A 17,328-nucleotide genomic window follows, 5' to 3' on the forward strand; every position below is an offset into this window, starting at 1 on the left:
GTTGTTTTCTCTCTTTTTTTTTTTAACCATTCTCCCTGAAAACCAGAGAGATGGTTTTGTGGAAATCCCAGTGGATCAGCAGTGTCTGCACAATTCAGTTCAGCCAGCCTGTCTGGCACTGACAACATGCCACATTGAAAACCATTTAAGTTTTCTTTATTCCACATTGTATTCTTCGCCACATCCAGATGACTAAATTTGCTGTTTTGTTTAATATAAGTGACCAGAATTTCATGACTTTAGTTAATTTTATATTAAGCCTAGCCATTGATTGTTCCTTGCTGTTGTAATAAATATCATTGCCTTCAGGTTTAAAAAGCTCAGTGGAAGTCATTAGAAAAAAAATGCCCGGATTTCATTTCACTTTTTTTTATCACACTAATGCACAGATTAAATAAATATAGGGCAAAAGGGATTATTTAAATGCATTCCCTACTTCTGTTTTCTCACACTGTGCAAAGTCATAGTAGGTGCCAGTAATATGAACGTGTAAAACACACCTAGTGGTCACAGGCAGCATAAACACAACGGTATTTTTGTTTTCATTACATTTTAAATTGTCGCAAACGATTGCAAAACTCATGTTTTCCGAGACACCCGTCTCCTCCTTAGGAACCATACATGTCACCTGACATGAATTCAGTCCATCCATAAAGAATCCAATTTTTCTTCCCATCCTCTGTTGAGGGAGCTTAACAGGAATCCTCAAAGAGGAGCTAATCAGATATTGTCAGACAGAAGTGAGAATAACAGGCCATGCCCTTCCTGATTTGGACTGCCATTGCTCTCATGAGTCACATGAAAGAACAGTGAAAGATTGAGGTGCTCTTTTACTGCTTATTGTGTGCATATGTATGCAAAAGGCTACCCATCAAGCTAAGCCTCCTCTTTTTGCTGCATGTGGATCAGTATTCCTACCATGTGTTGCCCCCTCTGCACAATAAACAGCGATGTGAGAAATAGTCCGTTACAGCCTCAGTACACACAGCCTTCTTTAGACACTGCATGAAAATAGATGGCTTTGACATTATCAGCAAAGCCAGCTTGTCTCACATGCCTGCAGTAGAGGACAGGCTGAGATCAACCAGTCCCCTCAATCCTCGCCATCATTCTGATGGAAAGGGCTGCTTCTCATCACTACATGTATCTCTTTGTTTGGTGGCATTTTTGTGATTAAAATTCATCATTACAGACACTTGCTCAAACAGATTCGAGGATCTCATGAAAAATGCTTAATTTCCAGTTTGTCCGAGAGCGTTGATCCTTAGCGCTAACGCTGTAATCAAAGTAGATAAGTGGCTACAAAAAGTGGCAATCTAGTAAAGTGTGTAGCATAAGTGTGAGCAGAGGGCAGTTCAGGATAGTGGGAAAAAAAAAAAAAACTTCTGAAAATCAGTGATGGTTCGACACATAGAGGAGTGAAAGAAATAGATTTAATTATCTCCTAACAAAGGGAGCGTGATGTGCCTAGCCTGAACTGTCTCCGGGGAGTTCAGCTCAGACAGCTGTTATAGATAAAGAATAGACCAGAGTAATGCTGTGTTCATAACTAATTGATTTAATGTAGAACTGAATATTCAGGGCTTTGTCGCTAATGCAAACAATTGATAGATAAAAGTGCTCTGCTTGCTGTCTGTTGACAGGCAGCGTGTTCAAACACAGTCGGACCTGTCTGCCTGCGTGAATCAACAAGACTGTCACGTACGACAGAGACAATGCGAAGATTTCTGAGAGCTCAAAGCTGAATGACACTGATTGTTTCCACTTGTTTTGTCCTGATTTTTCACACATTTTCCTTTTTCTGTGCTACAGGTGCCACTGCCCCCCACAGCTCGAAGGGCCAGACTGTCAGCAGACAAGACTTAGTTTCCTTGGTAACGGCTATGCCTGGTTTCCTCCCATAAGGCCATGCTTTGATAGCCATCTTTCGCTCGAGTTTATGACGGAGGAAGATGACGGACTGCTGTTGTATGCAGGCCCGTTGGCCACCCTTTTACCTGGAGATAATGAAGACTATATTGCCATAGGTAAATAAATAAATAAACAATGTCAAGTCTCAGTAATTACATGTGTGCTATTGGGCTTTTTAGCTCTAAAACCTAGCTCAACAAAAAAAAATCTGAGGAAAGCTTTAGGTTTGTTTACTTCAGAGACATATGAGCTCTCAGTCAACTTAGTTATACAACCATCAGCTCAATATCCTTTAAAGACTAAACACTTTTGCTAATAAATATGTAAGCAATGATTTTTCATAACCCCCTGAGGTCAATATAATACTTGCAGTGAAACAATCGAAAAACCTTTATTTTCTGTAGATATTCACCGTCAGAGTGAACATCAGTAGGACTTTCTGGCCTGCTGTAACTCTTAAGAATAAAAGGAAGCTTTTTTATTTTTGACATATTGATAAACTTTTTTTTTTTAAAAGCATAAGTAAAATAAAATAAGTGCATCCTCACTTTGACTGAAGTTATATTTATGGAAAGACATGTTTCTGCAGCCAGTTTTGAATTATCAGCCTGCAAATAGGTTTCTCATGCTCCAATTCATACCATCATTTCATACTCATGCATTTCTATTTTATCCTTTGTTTCCTCATTGTATCTGTGGACAAACTATTTTATTCCCATGTACTTAACTATTGCATCTGTATCTATTCTGGTTTGTATTTTCATGAATTATGGAGATAACTAATTCTAAACATGCCTTCATTCAATTGTGTCTAATTTCCGGAAGATTTTTTTTTCCAATTACATCTTAATGTTTGCATCTGATTCCAGCTTGGGTAAGTTGGCTCATAAAATTTGTGGGAAATTATAACCCATAATCAAACCAAAATAACTCTAGTTCACTTCTATAGTATTTTGTTCTGCTTTTTTTTTCTACCATCAGGAGACGAATACCCCATTCACCAATGTCCTTATTCACCTTTGAACTTTAAGTCATTTTGTTAAAAATGTTAATATATTCTGAGGGACATTTCATACCACCAAACTTCATTTCTTCACCCAAGTGTGTGTTTCAGACCATCTGTGACATCCAAAAATAAAAGTAATTTTTAATACTCACCTCATAATTTACTGTAATAATAAGTAACATGGATAATCAGAAAGTCACACAAAATAATTTTGGTGTGATTACACGTCTTAATCATATTTTAAGGGGTCAAAATGTGGATTAGAAGTAAACTGGGTGTAAATAAGGTATCATACAAAGCTTCAAAGTAATAACATAAAATAAAATAATAGTATGTGCATAATTAGAGGGCATGACCATTCATCGTCACAGTTTATCAAAAATACTGTGCTAAATGAAAAATAAACTCATACTATGTAGTTTGCAAGAAGGGTACAAAAACAATTTGTTGCAGGATGCAAAATGGAAGTGGTGAAATGGCAATTGTTTGGTACATAAATCAGTAAAGGGGATTTTTGCCCACAGCCTATTATTTATGATATTGAATCATTTCCTGTGTGTATAACGGCAAGCAAAGGTTTGATTTTAGGAGCATATTTTTCTTTCTGCCTAGCACTGTCAGAGCTAGAGTTAGAAAACAAGTATTTTCTAACTCCAAATATTTGTTAGAATCACATTTCATGAAAAAAAGGTTTTGTAGCTGCTGTTTCAATTTTTTAGTGTTTAGAGGCTGCAGCAGTACCTGCTTCTATTCCTAATGGCTGTTTGAACTTGATGGTTACAACATCTTGTATCTATATTTTTTTTCCATTAACAGATGATGTGCAAGTGTAAACCTCGGTTCTGGCATTTCCTCACCTTGAACAAATATGTCTGTGTTTACATATTGCAAATAAGATCTTATAGCAATAAGATGTCATTGATTTCTTTGGTGTCCATTAGTGTGACAGTTATTGCAATTTTCAAACTACTTGGAAACCAACTTGTGAAGGAAATGCTGAAGGAAATATGAGTTGGGAACATCTGACCCAGTGCCTGGCATTGCTTGAAGTAAACATGAGCACCTCCAGGTTAGATGCTGGAATGGTTAGTGAAAGTTTAAATCAGAAGAGCCAAGTCTCAGGCTCTACAGGTCTCAATTAGGTAGTTAAAGGTTAAAGTTCATGGCACTGCAAGACTGCTGGGTCTGAAACAGAAACTTGAATGAAAACAAAGATCAACAAAACCTTAGATAGACCAGGGAGAGCAGCAAGGACTTTTATTTCCAACACAAAGGGGGAAAATAAAACGTACATCTTATGAGAATTTCCAGTTCACAGCAAAACAAAAAGAGAGCACGACGTTTGACTTCTGCGTGGGTAGATGAAAGGTGAGAAGGTTGAACTTCTTCTGCTCTTCTACACTTCTGGAGAAGTGACATACTTTCCCATGTATGTCTGAACAACTCACTGATTAGATCCTTTCAAAGCGCCACAAGATCAAGTATGTTTGTATTTATTTAGCACAATAGGAAAAAACTAATTCAGACAAAATGCAGAATGCATGGAAAGAGGTAACGCTATTGTGCAGATAGCTTTTATAAAACAGTAAAAGCAGTAAAACAGTAAAGACTCTGGATAGTTAGTAAAAATATCATAAAGCGATAGAAATAATGGGTGAATAAAAACACCTACATTTCAAACCATCAGTGTCTTATAAAATTATTATAGCCATAACTGCAACAATTTTACATTTTTATAGCAATACAATATTCAGGTGTGTTTGAGCAGGTACACATAAAACATACCATGAGGAATTGAACTAAACATTTCCAATCGAAAAGGTTTTAGCAAAAAATTCAAATCAGAATTTTAGATAAATTGATGGAGCATACTTTATGGTCACAGAAAGAAAACATATCTATGTATATATTTTTGTTCCATGAGATATAAACTATTTACAATATCATACGCTACCTTGAAAGCATGATATGCAGTAAACAAAATTCATCATACTTGATCAGAAAATGAAACCTTACATGAGCATGAAAGCAAATTATGTAATTCACTTACATTAGACTAATATGAACAGAAATAAAGACATAGCACTGGTACTAGAATGGAGCCCTGGGAAATTACATGGTGTTGTTTGGCATAGTTAAAATTACCATCCTTAAAGCAAGCCGCACAATTTCAGTGTAATTCTATGAAAACCCCGTTTCTTTATCTTTTCCAATAAACACATAATGATTTAAAGCCTTTTGCACAAAAATGCTACAGCAAAATTCTTTTCAGCTAGGTATGAGCAATGAAAACCAATTTGGATTAAAAAGCAAATAAAAGTTCATCTGTGAGATGTTTGCTTCCATATTTGTGAAACGTGTAAAAATAAATGAAGAAATAATTTTGCCATGTTAGTCTTGAATCTTTTTGCAGGAAAAGGGATGTCTATGTGTGATAGATTGTTGTATATATGTGATCCTTTGAAATCAATAACGGCAAAGAGTAATACGTGAGGTGTTGTGTATTTGAGTTTTGATATACTGAGTTTAAAGATCCCAGTAAGGTTTTACTGGAAAGAAAATATGACTCCTTTTTTTGCGCCTGCAGTAATGATCGATCACTCGTGCCATCACACAGAAAATCAGTGAACCATAGTTGCTTTCTGTTGACTCAGTTCCAGATTTTCTTGGAATTGAGCTTTTTTTTTTTTGCTCTGTTGGGAATCTTTCATAGCATGGTTGAATACCTTGTGCAGTCCACTTCACAGGTAACTACTCGGAAAGCACATAGTGACTTCATGAAAGAAACAGCACAGCTTATTGTTGTTGATACAAAGGCTCACTCTGGGAACATTGTTTTTTTTTGTTGTTGTTTTTTTTTCTTATCAAAACTAATTAATACAATTTAACTATGCTGTGCCTTAAAGACCTAATTCTATTGCAGCCTTAGCAACACCGAAACATTTAGAAGAAACATACAATCCTCTTAAGGCAACAAGCGTAAAGACTATGTTAAATATGCTTCATGTAAAAGTAATATCATCCAATTGTGTGACATAATAAAGAAACAGTCTTTATGATTTTTTTATTATTTAATGATGCAGTTATAGTGGAGTTTTATTATCAGGTTATTGTTCCTGTCATTGTGCAAATGCTCACCCTGCCTACATTCATGGATATATAGTGTGTCTATATGTTTTCTTCTTATTGTTCTCTAAACTAATGAATATTTAATAAGTGACCATGCTAAAATCATTTCTTAAATTTCTTCTGTCACCCCATGATAAAGAACTACAGTATTTTCAGTGCCGGACCCAAAATAAATTCATTTTTATATTACTGCAGAGTAATCTGACTGGCAGAGGATATTGTTATTTTAAATGTTCTGGTATTTCAAGTATTTCTGGCACTATCACATATTTACAAGGTGCATGGAGAGAGACAAAGATCTGGTAAGATAAAGACTCCAAAAAAATTTAAAATTCAGGGGGACCAAAAAATGTAGACTCTTGTCCTTCATTGGGGTCATGAATGCAGTGAAGTTGGTTCATTTGCATTTCAAGTGTTGCTGGAGTCTTCACCTGTAGGACTTTGTGATGCCATGGTATCAAACAATCCAAAACAATTATAAGGGCGATAAATAATCCCACAGTATCTCAGATTATTTGTCATTCTTAACAGTGAGCTTTTTCAAAACAAAATCACCTTGTTTTGGCAATCAGGCTAGCCAGAAATCATGGATTAAGAGAAATGGCTTTCTGTATCATGTTACAATTACATCTAAGGCAAACAGGAAGCCACTAATTATTATTAAAATGCACAATCAGCTGTGTAAATTTAAGAAATATAAACCTGAATTCATTTCGAGAGTTTTAACACAGCTTTGCCATGAGAGCCCTAAATGTGGCTTGCAACATACTGTTCTCGTTGCTACTCAGATTCTGCGCTCCAGTCTGTGTTCAGTTGTTTATTCTCTTTGTTTAAGAGAAGAAACTTCCCTTGGGTATTTCCCTGTATCAAACTGGGAACTTGAACCTTGCCTTTTTATTATTTTCTCTTATTTATACCGTGTTTGGTTTACAATACATTTCATCACTATTTTCAGTTTACTCTAGTTTAATATTTTTTTATCATACCTGCATTTTGAGCTGCTTTGAGAATTTTTTCCAATATTTTCACGTAGAATTAATTGTCCCCTTATTTTTCAGTGGTTTCTATTAATTTTGATGTTCATCTGTTACAGAGTTGATTGGTGGGACTCCTAGCCTTAAAATCAACCATGGTTCTGGGACCCTAGTTCTCCAGTTAACAAATGTTGGAGTGAGTGACAGACGTTGGCACCGCCTTGATGTGAGGAGCAACAGCAAAGTAAGAGAAGTACAGAACTGCTCCTCCATGATTGTCACTGACTGTTTCACTCTACGTGCAAGAGAAATGTCATATTAGAAAACTCTTCAGTACCACAGAGTGTCAAGAAGCTGAACATTTATCCCCACATGCCGCTGTAATGACCTCTCTTTTCTTTCCTACCGAATTTAAAGGAAGTGCGCTTTACTCTGGATCGATGCTCCAGTGCGATTGTCATGGAAGCAGAGGGGGTGGATTCTTGGGCGATGACAGAGGATCGCTCTTCCTGTGAAATACGAGGGGTCACGCCCAACAGGGATAAGTAAGACCAATAATTAATTCTGGAAAGAGAAAATAGTTTGTAAAAAATATCTGTATTTTTAGACTTTATTCTCTATCCCTTTGTGTGAACTTCCTATCCAACTGTTTATCCATCCATAGATCTAGCTGGCCTTGTCATGGCCAGACCGCCTTGTAATTAAAGAGAGGAAAACACCATTAATGAGAAATTCATTTTATAATTAGCATATGTGTTTAATATGTTCCTGTCATAGGTCATTTGGAAAAGATTCGTCCCTCCCTCCAACCATCCATGGTGTTTGCACAGTTCATATTTGTAGCTGGACCACAGTAGAAATATCTACAATAAATGTTTTATGTTTGTATATTTTAAACATGAGTTAAAAAGACAGCGATAGGAGAAAGTTTTACTTGAAAATTAAATATGAAACATGAATCTATGTAAATGAAACAGATGTGAACTAACTAACCGCTGTGCTTATTATGAACCAAGTGGTTCTTCTAATAAAAAAAAGACACAAATTAATGGCTGTATTTTCAATGAGTATTTAATTGGACACAGGAAAATGTGTGGCTGCATTTGTTTTGAGTGCATGAGAAGTTACAGCGTGAATAATTCAAGAGAGCCTTCTTCAAACTGGAGTGTGGCTTTCTTTAGCAACTCCAAACAAATCTATTTGTGTTTAGTTTCCACTTACTGTTTTTAAACCTAAACTGACACATGGACCTGAGGGACATGCTCCATATCCTCTCTGGGCCGTGTGAGGATTAGATGCAAAACTAGCAGCAGGGGGCAAAATGTTTTGGATTGGTTGCTAGTTTCAATATAGTATTTAGTAGATGCTCTGTTTTATATTCTAATTTGCATTAATTTCCTAATGTTTTCTAAGTCACAAAACATATGCCTTTTAGGTTTTATTTAGCAACTGGCATTATATAATGCAAATATAAGATAAACAAATGAAAGACAGAACAAAGAAAATTACATATTTTTTTCTTCCAATGTGATTTAGAACATTATCAAATTAATTGTCCGTTGATTCTGAGTTAAATATCTCAGCTTAGAAATCAAATTGAATCTGTTAACTTAGAATCACGTATTACCAAACAAAGGATCTTTGTGGCATTTTGTATTTTAGATAGCATGGGAAAGATTTGTAGTTAGAACTGTTCAAACCCAGAAATTCTCATCGAAAAGGCTGTTTATGTTTATCCAGGGTTTATTATTATTTATTAAAATTAAATCAGATGGATACACAGGCTGTTTTCAGTTTCTCATGTGCCACATTGTTTTCTCTGGGGAAAAGAAACTGTTGATGATTTCCTGAAATGTAATCCTTAAAATGGCAATTAATTTTTGACTTTGTGTCCTCGTAGCATTTTGTGCTTGGTCACAGCTCAACTTGTTTACTACCACTGTGGACCTGGCATGCCTCTGGACTCATTATTGTTGTTTCAGCTTAGCTACAGTTTGAAAATTGCCACCTTACACATAATATTGTAACACACACACCTATCTATGTGCATAGATAGGTGTGTGTGGTCTGTTACATACTCTTAAAGCGAGTGCTGCACAGGTTGTGGTTAGAAGGGAAGTTAAAACAGTACTTTGAAATATGTTGTTCATTTTGCTCTGGCACAAACAAATACAAGTGTTTCATATCCAGCCTGTTATTGCAAATACACATTATTGATTTCTTGCCATGAAGCAATTATGGGATGTTAGCAGAAGTTTTGAACTGATAAGACACATAAAATCTAAAAAAAAAAAAAAAAACAAAAAAACATGCTAAAATTAAATTTTTTGACATCTGACTAATCTAGAGCTATCTGTTAGCACTGCAGTATGAACTGTGTTTTGTCTTTTCCCTTGGAACCAGGATTTCATTTATTTCACATTCATGAGGATAAAGTCTTTTGAACAGGCAAACAGGTTTTTGGTGGGTGAGGAGAAAACTGCTTTATTGATCTATTCACTCTCACAACTCTAACCCATTTTTCCTCAATAGTAAGTGGCCTCACATCCACTTGACATATTCCCACCACAATGTTTTTTTATTAATTTTTTTGTCAAGAAAGCATTCCAATTTCTGTTTAAACCAATCGTGCTGTTACATAGGTTTAATGGGTTACTTGTAATAAATGTATATTTTAGAATAATTTTACAGACAAAGAGATTCATAAATAAAAAGCATATTCCAATGAGATTATGTTTAGATTTATCTTGGCAGAGAAATTACCACCTTGGCAAGTCTTGAAAATAGTAGAGGAATCTCTTTGCAAGTGGATTTTGTTATCTCACAAATGTAATTTACATACTGGTATAATGCATGTTTTCAAAGTAAAAGGAAAGGAACAATAAAAAGGTGTCACATTTCTTTTCTGTATGTACAAAAAGTGATGACAGTTCTCAGCAAGAACTGAAGAAAACTATGAATTTTAACAGACAGTTGGTATTGTATGTACATGTCACAACTGCTTACGGTCTCTGTTTTATTTATGTTGCAAGTTCTGTCTTGAATTGTTACCTTGAAAACTTTCCCTTAGCACAAATACTTTGGTTGTTTTTCATCCCCAGGTACCTGAATGTAAGTCATGTTCTGCAACTTGGAGGAATCAATGAGAACATATCATATGAATACCCACAACTGCAACACAAACACTACAGCGGATGTATAAGGGACTTGATTGTGGACAGCAAGGTAAAGTAAAAAAGTGATCTGAGTTTAACGCAACTACATGGCTGGACGAATAGGTGGCTGTATTGTATTCATTTAATGTGTTCTGTTGTGACAGGAAACTAGCTAAGTTTAAAAATAATATTGACTTAGTAAAAGAATTTATGTGATTGGTGAAATTTAAGTCTGTAATAGTGATACAAAGGTTTCTTGCATGCATAATATTTTTTGGATCAGTATTATTTTTTATTATTAATTGGAATTTAATATACAATGAGTTTACCATTTCTGTAGAGATTTTTTTTTACAGTTCAGATCATAGTGTTATAACCTTGTGAACTCGTCATATGTTTATTTCCAATATTTGAGTTAAACATTGTCATAACCTTAGATTTAAGGATGTGTGTGTAAACTTTTACATTTACAGAAAGTTTATCATTCTGGCATTTAGCAAATCTAAATATTGTTAATACTAACTGATATAAAACAGAATAAAAGGTAGAGTAATGTAATGTCAGAAAGGGAGAAAAAAAAGGGGATGTGTCTTTGAGTGTGTAGGCTTTTAAAGGTACACACACGTGGGATTTGAGATGGAAACATGAAATAGAAATAAACACGAGAACATAATAACATCGGCCACATTGTAAAGGAAAAAGCACCACATTAATTAATAAAATGAATACACAAGCCTCATACCGCACAGCAATTAAAAACCCAAAACACATCAATATATAATCAGCCAGGAGCATAATAAACCGCACCAGGAGTTCAACAGTATCAACTAATAAACACACACAGATTTGCATTTGTTTCTATATTCTTACCAGAACACTACATTGACTGAACTCATTCCCGAGCGCATTATGTTAACGTCATACTGTTTTGGTCATTAGGATGATTAAAGCAGATTAATTGAGGTAATTGCCAATGTCAACAAAACCTCAATTTGATGCCCAAAAACAAATAAAACTGTTGTCATGTCAACAAACATAATGCACTCAAACATTCTTATCCCCATCACCCACTACATGATTACTGAATGTGCTACAACAGTTGAGTCTACCCTCATAGATACGACCTGATGTCTATTTTTTTCTGCCTTGACTTCATTAACAAATTCCTTAAAACTCCAGATGAACAAACTCCTCATACGTCCATTTTTATACCGGTTCTGACAGTTGCTAACGATCAGCCAACTGCATTTTGCCAGTAGCACCTGGGTGCCCTATTCCATATTCATATGAAAGCTGAAGGATTGTTTAGTTTTCACTCATTGCTTCTCCATTCAGATGTGCCTCCCCATTTATCTCAGATAAAACTTCTTTAATGTTCCATTTTAGAGTTTTTATCAAACATTGAAGTTGATTTCACAAAAACAGCTTTTTGTGAGATTTGATATTGATTTTCCATTGCGTTTCTTTTTACTAATCTTTAACAAAAAATATAATTTTTTTAATTTCCTTTTTTTTTTCATTCCTTCTTTCAGTGTGTCATTCTTCAACTCTCTTTCTCCTGTTTCTTTTCCTCTTATTCAATCTAGTTGTATGACCTTGGTTCTCCTGCTGAATCTTCCAACACTTTGCCCGGCTGCGGTCTCATTGATAACCATTGCACCGACTTGGAGCAGCTTCCCTCCTGTGGCAAGCGGGGCCGCTGTCACGCGGAGTGGGGCTCTTTCAGCTGCCTGTGTGAAAAAGGGTTTACAGGCCCGCATTGTGATCAAGGTAGGTCTGTAGAGTTGCCTTTAAATGGCCATGACGTTTTCAGTCCTAACCTCACAAGGTGTGCAGACCCAAATGGAAAACTTGCTGGTGTGGGAAGATAACCCCGTCTTACATAAAGTGCTTTTGCACAGCCGCACACCCTCGCTGTGATTCCCTCATGTATTTCCCATGTGACAGCTGAATTAATTGAACAAGCCTTTTGTGCTTTTTTTTTTTATTTATTTTTTTTTTTTGATTGACAAGTGACTCCAGAGTTTTCCTTCGACGGCCGGAGCCACGTTCAGCTGCGGCTCTTGTGGTCTCTCCCTGCAAGACGGACCAGAGTCCAGGTTGGGGTCCGTACTCGCGCATTAACAGGGGTCCTCCTCAGCTTGCTGTCCCAGGAGCAAAGTGAATACCTGCGTTTAGAGGTGAGTCACGGCTGGTCACCCGCCTCCACCTTGACAGCTGCGATTGTCTTGTTTGTGAGCCTCAAATTAGACCCTGTAAATGATTGCAGCAGATGCTTGTCAGGCTGTGAGTGAGTAATATTAGGGTTGGAGACATATGGGCGGATACTGAGGGGGCTGTTGACTGACATATGTATGTTCCTTACTGGCTCTTTGACTAGATCTGCAGAGAGCCTTTTTGGAAAGTGTTTGATTAAAAATAATAGGCCTTCCTTATTCAAGGGTATTTTTTGTTTCTGGTTAAAGTTTCATAACCACTTTAATATAGCAAGCGTGTCAGTGGGTATAGCAATAAATGGAAGGTCGAACCTCTTGTTAAACACTTCTGAGTTCTGACACAGCTTATAAGGAGTAGTTAGCTCAAAGTCTGTGCAGTATGTCACTAGATGCAATAAAAACAATTCCTTACAAACGTATTCACAGTTATTTTGTTCACATTTGATCACATTACAGCTACAAGCATCTCTGTATGGCATGCAGGTTTTGCGCAACAGACCAGAATAAAGTAGAGCATAATTTTAAAGTTAAATAAAAAGAACACATGGTTTTTGCAAAACTGAGTTGGAAACATTTATGTTAAGCCTTCCTGTAATCCTAGGAAGTTTATTACAATTTTCTGCAGTTGTACAGCACCAGTTGTCAACAAAGGTAATCCCAAGACACCTTTAAAAATAAAGACTTTTTAAAGGTTTCCATTCCAGCCTCAGATACTGTCTAATTACTAGACAGTGCAGCTGTTGTAAGAAGAACTCAGAGGTTTGTTAGAGAAAATTAGTGTAGTAGCAGCAACCTGAAGACAAAAGGATAATATCCAGGGAGACGATTAGGGTTTTTTCTATAAAACAATAACACAGCCTTTAAATATTTTATGGAGCACTGCTCAAGCCATCATCCAAAAATGGAAAATGGATGGTGCAACAGCAAACCCATCAAAACAGTCATCCACCTAAACTGACAGGCCAGGCATGAAAAGCATTAATAGGAAAAGCAACAAAGAGGCCAGTGGAAAGTTGGGAGGGTAAATCTTTAGCCTAAAAAAAAGACTGTTAGTAGTGCATTCCACAAATTGGAACGCACCAATTTGTGCAAGAATGGAAAGAAGAGAGCTGGTGCAAGAAAGGTACAAGATGCCATGTTGTCAGTTTGCCACAAGCCTTGTAGGGGACACAGCAAACATGTTCTGATCTGATGAAACCAAATTTAAGCTTTTTCCCTTACCCGCAAAGTTTGTTTCAGAAAACTAATACTGCACATCACTATGAACAAACCATCCCCACAGTTAAGATATGGTGGTGGCTGCATCATGCTGTTATTGCTCTATTTTCTTTAGAAGGGACACAACCGTTTGTGTTGCAGGGAAGATAGATAAAGAAAAAAAATCATGCTAGGATTTGCAGAAAGAAGACACAGCCTCGAAGGTTTACCTTTCAGCAGGACAATAACTGAAAATGAATTTGTTATGTTAAGGGGTTATTTGGGTGTGTACCCTAGGGGTGGCAGTTTTTTTTTTCTACCTTCAACATTATTTGTATTGGGATACTCTGAATACATTTTTATGTATCTTCTAAAATTCCAATCATAAAAACAGAAACGAACTGTAGAAAAAGCAGCATTACACATATGATCAGTTCAAAAGCCAATCGAATGGCCAACATGTCTTTAAAAAACAAGAGAAAATTCAGATTTGGGGTGTCAAATACCCCGAAACTGTGATGGCAGGTCCATTTCATTATGTCATTAAGAGCCTTTGAGTATTTTGTGTTTTGTTCCCATATTCATGATAATCTATCATGAATAGATAATGATTATCATCTATTCACTTATCTGAAAGAAAAGACTTTTCTGTGTTAGAAAAGTCTTGTCCTAAATCGTATGATTCATATACAAAACTTGACAATCCATGTTCTAAAATCCTCAACTTATCTTTCTAAGTTTCAGGTATGAGGCAACAATTTCACCCTGTAGATGTGCAAAACGTGGTAGCCCTTAAAGACTGGAAGCTGCACTTGCATAGAATAATGGTTTCCGAAAGCACTGAATTTTCTGTCTACAAATTTACATATTACTCACTGATTTTTGTTATAAAAGTTTTGAAAACCCCATGTATCTTTTGCTGTCGCTGCTTTGAGATGGATCATCATATTTAAAGCATAAATTTTAGTTGCAATGTCTTAAACAGGGGTGTCAAACTCCGGTCATCGAGGGCCGATGTCCTGCAGTTTTTAGATGTGCCACAGGTACAAAACACTGGAATGAAATGGCTTAATTACATCCTCCTTGTGTAGATCAGTTCTCCAGAGTTTTGCTAATGACCTAATTATTCTATTCAGGTGTGGTGCAGCGGAAGCACATCTAAAAGTTGCAGGACAGCGGCCCTTGAGGACTGGAGTTTGACACATGTGTGTTAAAACATGAAAGAGTTCCAAGAGGTGCTAATACTTTTTTAAGGCACTGGATCTGCATACTTCCTTCAACCCAATTAGGTGACTGCTACAGACAGTGTACTTTACTTCATATGTGTCTTCTGCCTGACACCATGCTGAGTGTTTACGATGGTGGTGTTTGCTGTCAAAGGATTTCATCTAACCAGCTGACAGGCCAAGTAAGAACAGTGCCTGGATGTAACTGACTCTGGTAGGACTGTCACTCACAGGTCACCTGGTTGCACCGAAACTGTTTCTATTACCGATTTCACACTGCCAGTCTGTTGTTAAAAAAAAAACCATCTCGTTTTTGTGCTGGCACTTATTTGTCACACAGCACGGTTTAAACCACCAGCCCTTGTTCTTTTAGTTTTATGCTGCATAAGGAAAAAAAAAAAACAATAGTGTCCCCTTTCCTTGTTTCAGTCTCACAGTGACAGGAGAAGGAAAAGGCTGTTGGCTTTAATGTGTGGTGTGAGGGCTGTGGAGCTTTTCTGCGAAACCCTCTGTGGAACTGAATTGGTGAGCTGTATAAAGCTTCTGATGTCTGTCTGCAGCAAACACGCTCAAACATTTTCAGCCTTGTTGTCCCAAAACACACAGAAACACTTGAACACAACCCTACTGTGTTTTCTGACTAAATCTTCTAATTTAAAGGGCGGCCTCTTTGCCCCAGTTTCTTTTTTTGTGTGTGTGTGTTCTTATGGATAGATATGGAATTGAGTGCCCACTGAATAAATAAGTACTTTTTCACACAGAGGTTACCCAGGGCAGGCTGGGTAGAAACTGCATTCGGTTCTCAGAGGATTTCAGCCTCTCTGTAAAGAAAACATTTAGAGTAATCCTTGCCGAGAAGAAGTTTTTAGAGGGTGCCTGGGATAAACTCCACAAGAAACTTCTGAAAAGAGTCAAAAATCAGAGCTTTGACATAGTTCAGACCTCAGAAATATGCTGAAATATATTTTGAGAAGGGCTGATTGCATATGACTCAAGGGAAGCTGGAGAAAGTTTATATAATCATTTGTACCTGCGCATTGATTAATCTTTTTTCTTTTTTTTACACAATATCTGCTTTGCACTACAGGCAAGATGAAACAGTAGGGAAATCACTTTGAGCTTAGTCCTTTTTTATATATATATAAATGGGTGTGCATTTATATGCGTCTAGTAGAAAGGGGCTCCTGCCGAGGGAGCAATAGTTAATGCAGGCCGGGCTGACTGTGAATTATCTAGACCTACTGTTTCCAATTAAGCTCAGGACATGTACAAGCTGCAGTTATGGGAAGCCTCACATTGGTTTGTCCATTGTGTTCACTCATCCCTAACTGCTGAAGATAATTGTTGTTTCATGTATACCTTGCCTTCGGGATGACTTTGCCATGCAGTGATGTGTGGAGCAACCTGGCAGAGCATCATTGCTGCAAAATTGCCGAATAAATTCTTACTGCTGGAATTTCCATCCCACTTTTCTGCCAGGTTTTACAGCAGAAGGGCTTGTATGGGTGCTTAAATTTCACAATTCTTGCCTTGCTCACCCTTAGCTGCCTTTTCCTCACCTTGGGAGCTGGCCTACTTCTTATAATGTTGTTATGCTCAAGAGCTGTTTTTTGCACATCAGCACAGTTCAATATGATAGAAATCTAACTCTGTCAGACTGTCAGTCTGCTACGTGGCACCTCATTTTGCAATTTTACTCCTGAGTCTCGAAATCTACACTAAGAGAAATAGTGTTGTTGGAGCAGCTGACAAAACTGAACAGCTTGTTTTACAGCAGTACAAAAGTACCCGACTGTAGAGTTAGGATGCCTCAAACTTGGAGCAAAAATCTTGATTATCAAAGTGCATTCAATCTTTCACTTGGAATATAAGAATTTTACAAAGGTACCACTGTGTTTTCAGGTGACTCAAGGCCTGCTGGCTGTTTTCTACAACCTGGGAGACGGAGACTACAATATCTCACTGCCGTACCACCGCCTGGATGATGGGGAATGGCATGAGGTGGAGTTGGATCGGTTCGGCAGAGAGTTCACCCTGAGGCTGGATAGAGGTGGGGGCCGACTTGAAATCACTGCCTCACCCGGTCAAAGTCAGGAGATCATTATTGACCCCTCTGTGGTGATGCTTGGGAACTCTTTCCCATCAGGACACAACCGCAGCTTCTTTGGTAGGTTTCTGCTTGGAAACTAAATGCCTTGCTACCAACAAATAATTTCTGTAAAATCGTCCTGCATTTTTACCTTCAAATCTTGTTTTCTGCTGGATCCTGCTCACGCACAGTAAGACAGAACAATATATACAGTTGACAGGTGCATGCTTTTTCAAATTTTCTGAAATGATTTCAATGAGGCACAGAGAATTTATTGAAGTTTCTCAAGGACCACTGACTGAAAGAGGTTTACAAAAGCTCTGTGTTGCCTCACTTGTCACTTTATGTAGAAAACCATATCTTTAAAGATTTGCAAATGGCAGATACTTTTGGAATTCACTGTAAATTGGGGATGTTTTGGTTTT

At 37.0% G+C, this 17,328-nt stretch overlaps 1 protein-coding gene across 3 annotated transcripts in view; it reads left to right on the forward strand.

Moving 5' to 3' along the window:
- The window catches only part of LOC122835821 (neural-cadherin-like), a 139,676-nt gene that overhangs the window by 106,627 nt on the left and 15,721 nt on the right, over positions 1-17,328 (forward strand). For all 3 annotated transcript variants that reach the window (XM_044125208.1, XM_044125207.1, XM_044125206.1), the window contains exons 23-29: positions 1,813-2,027; positions 7,140-7,264; positions 7,438-7,565; positions 10,122-10,245; positions 11,762-11,945; positions 12,189-12,355; positions 16,717-16,981. In XM_044125208.1, coding sequence (XP_043981143.1) covers positions 1,813-2,027; positions 7,140-7,264; positions 7,438-7,565; positions 10,122-10,245; positions 11,762-11,945; positions 12,189-12,355; positions 16,717-16,981 — 1,208 coding nt within the window. The remainder of the gene's footprint in view (positions 1-1,812; positions 2,028-7,139; positions 7,265-7,437; positions 7,566-10,121; positions 10,246-11,761; positions 11,946-12,188; positions 12,356-16,716; positions 16,982-17,328) is intronic.

Source organism: Gambusia affinis, linkage group LG08, assembly GCF_019740435.1.
Source record: "Gambusia affinis linkage group LG08, SWU_Gaff_1.0, whole genome shotgun sequence".
NCBI lineage: Eukaryota > Metazoa > Chordata > Actinopteri > Cyprinodontiformes > Poeciliidae > Gambusia > Gambusia affinis.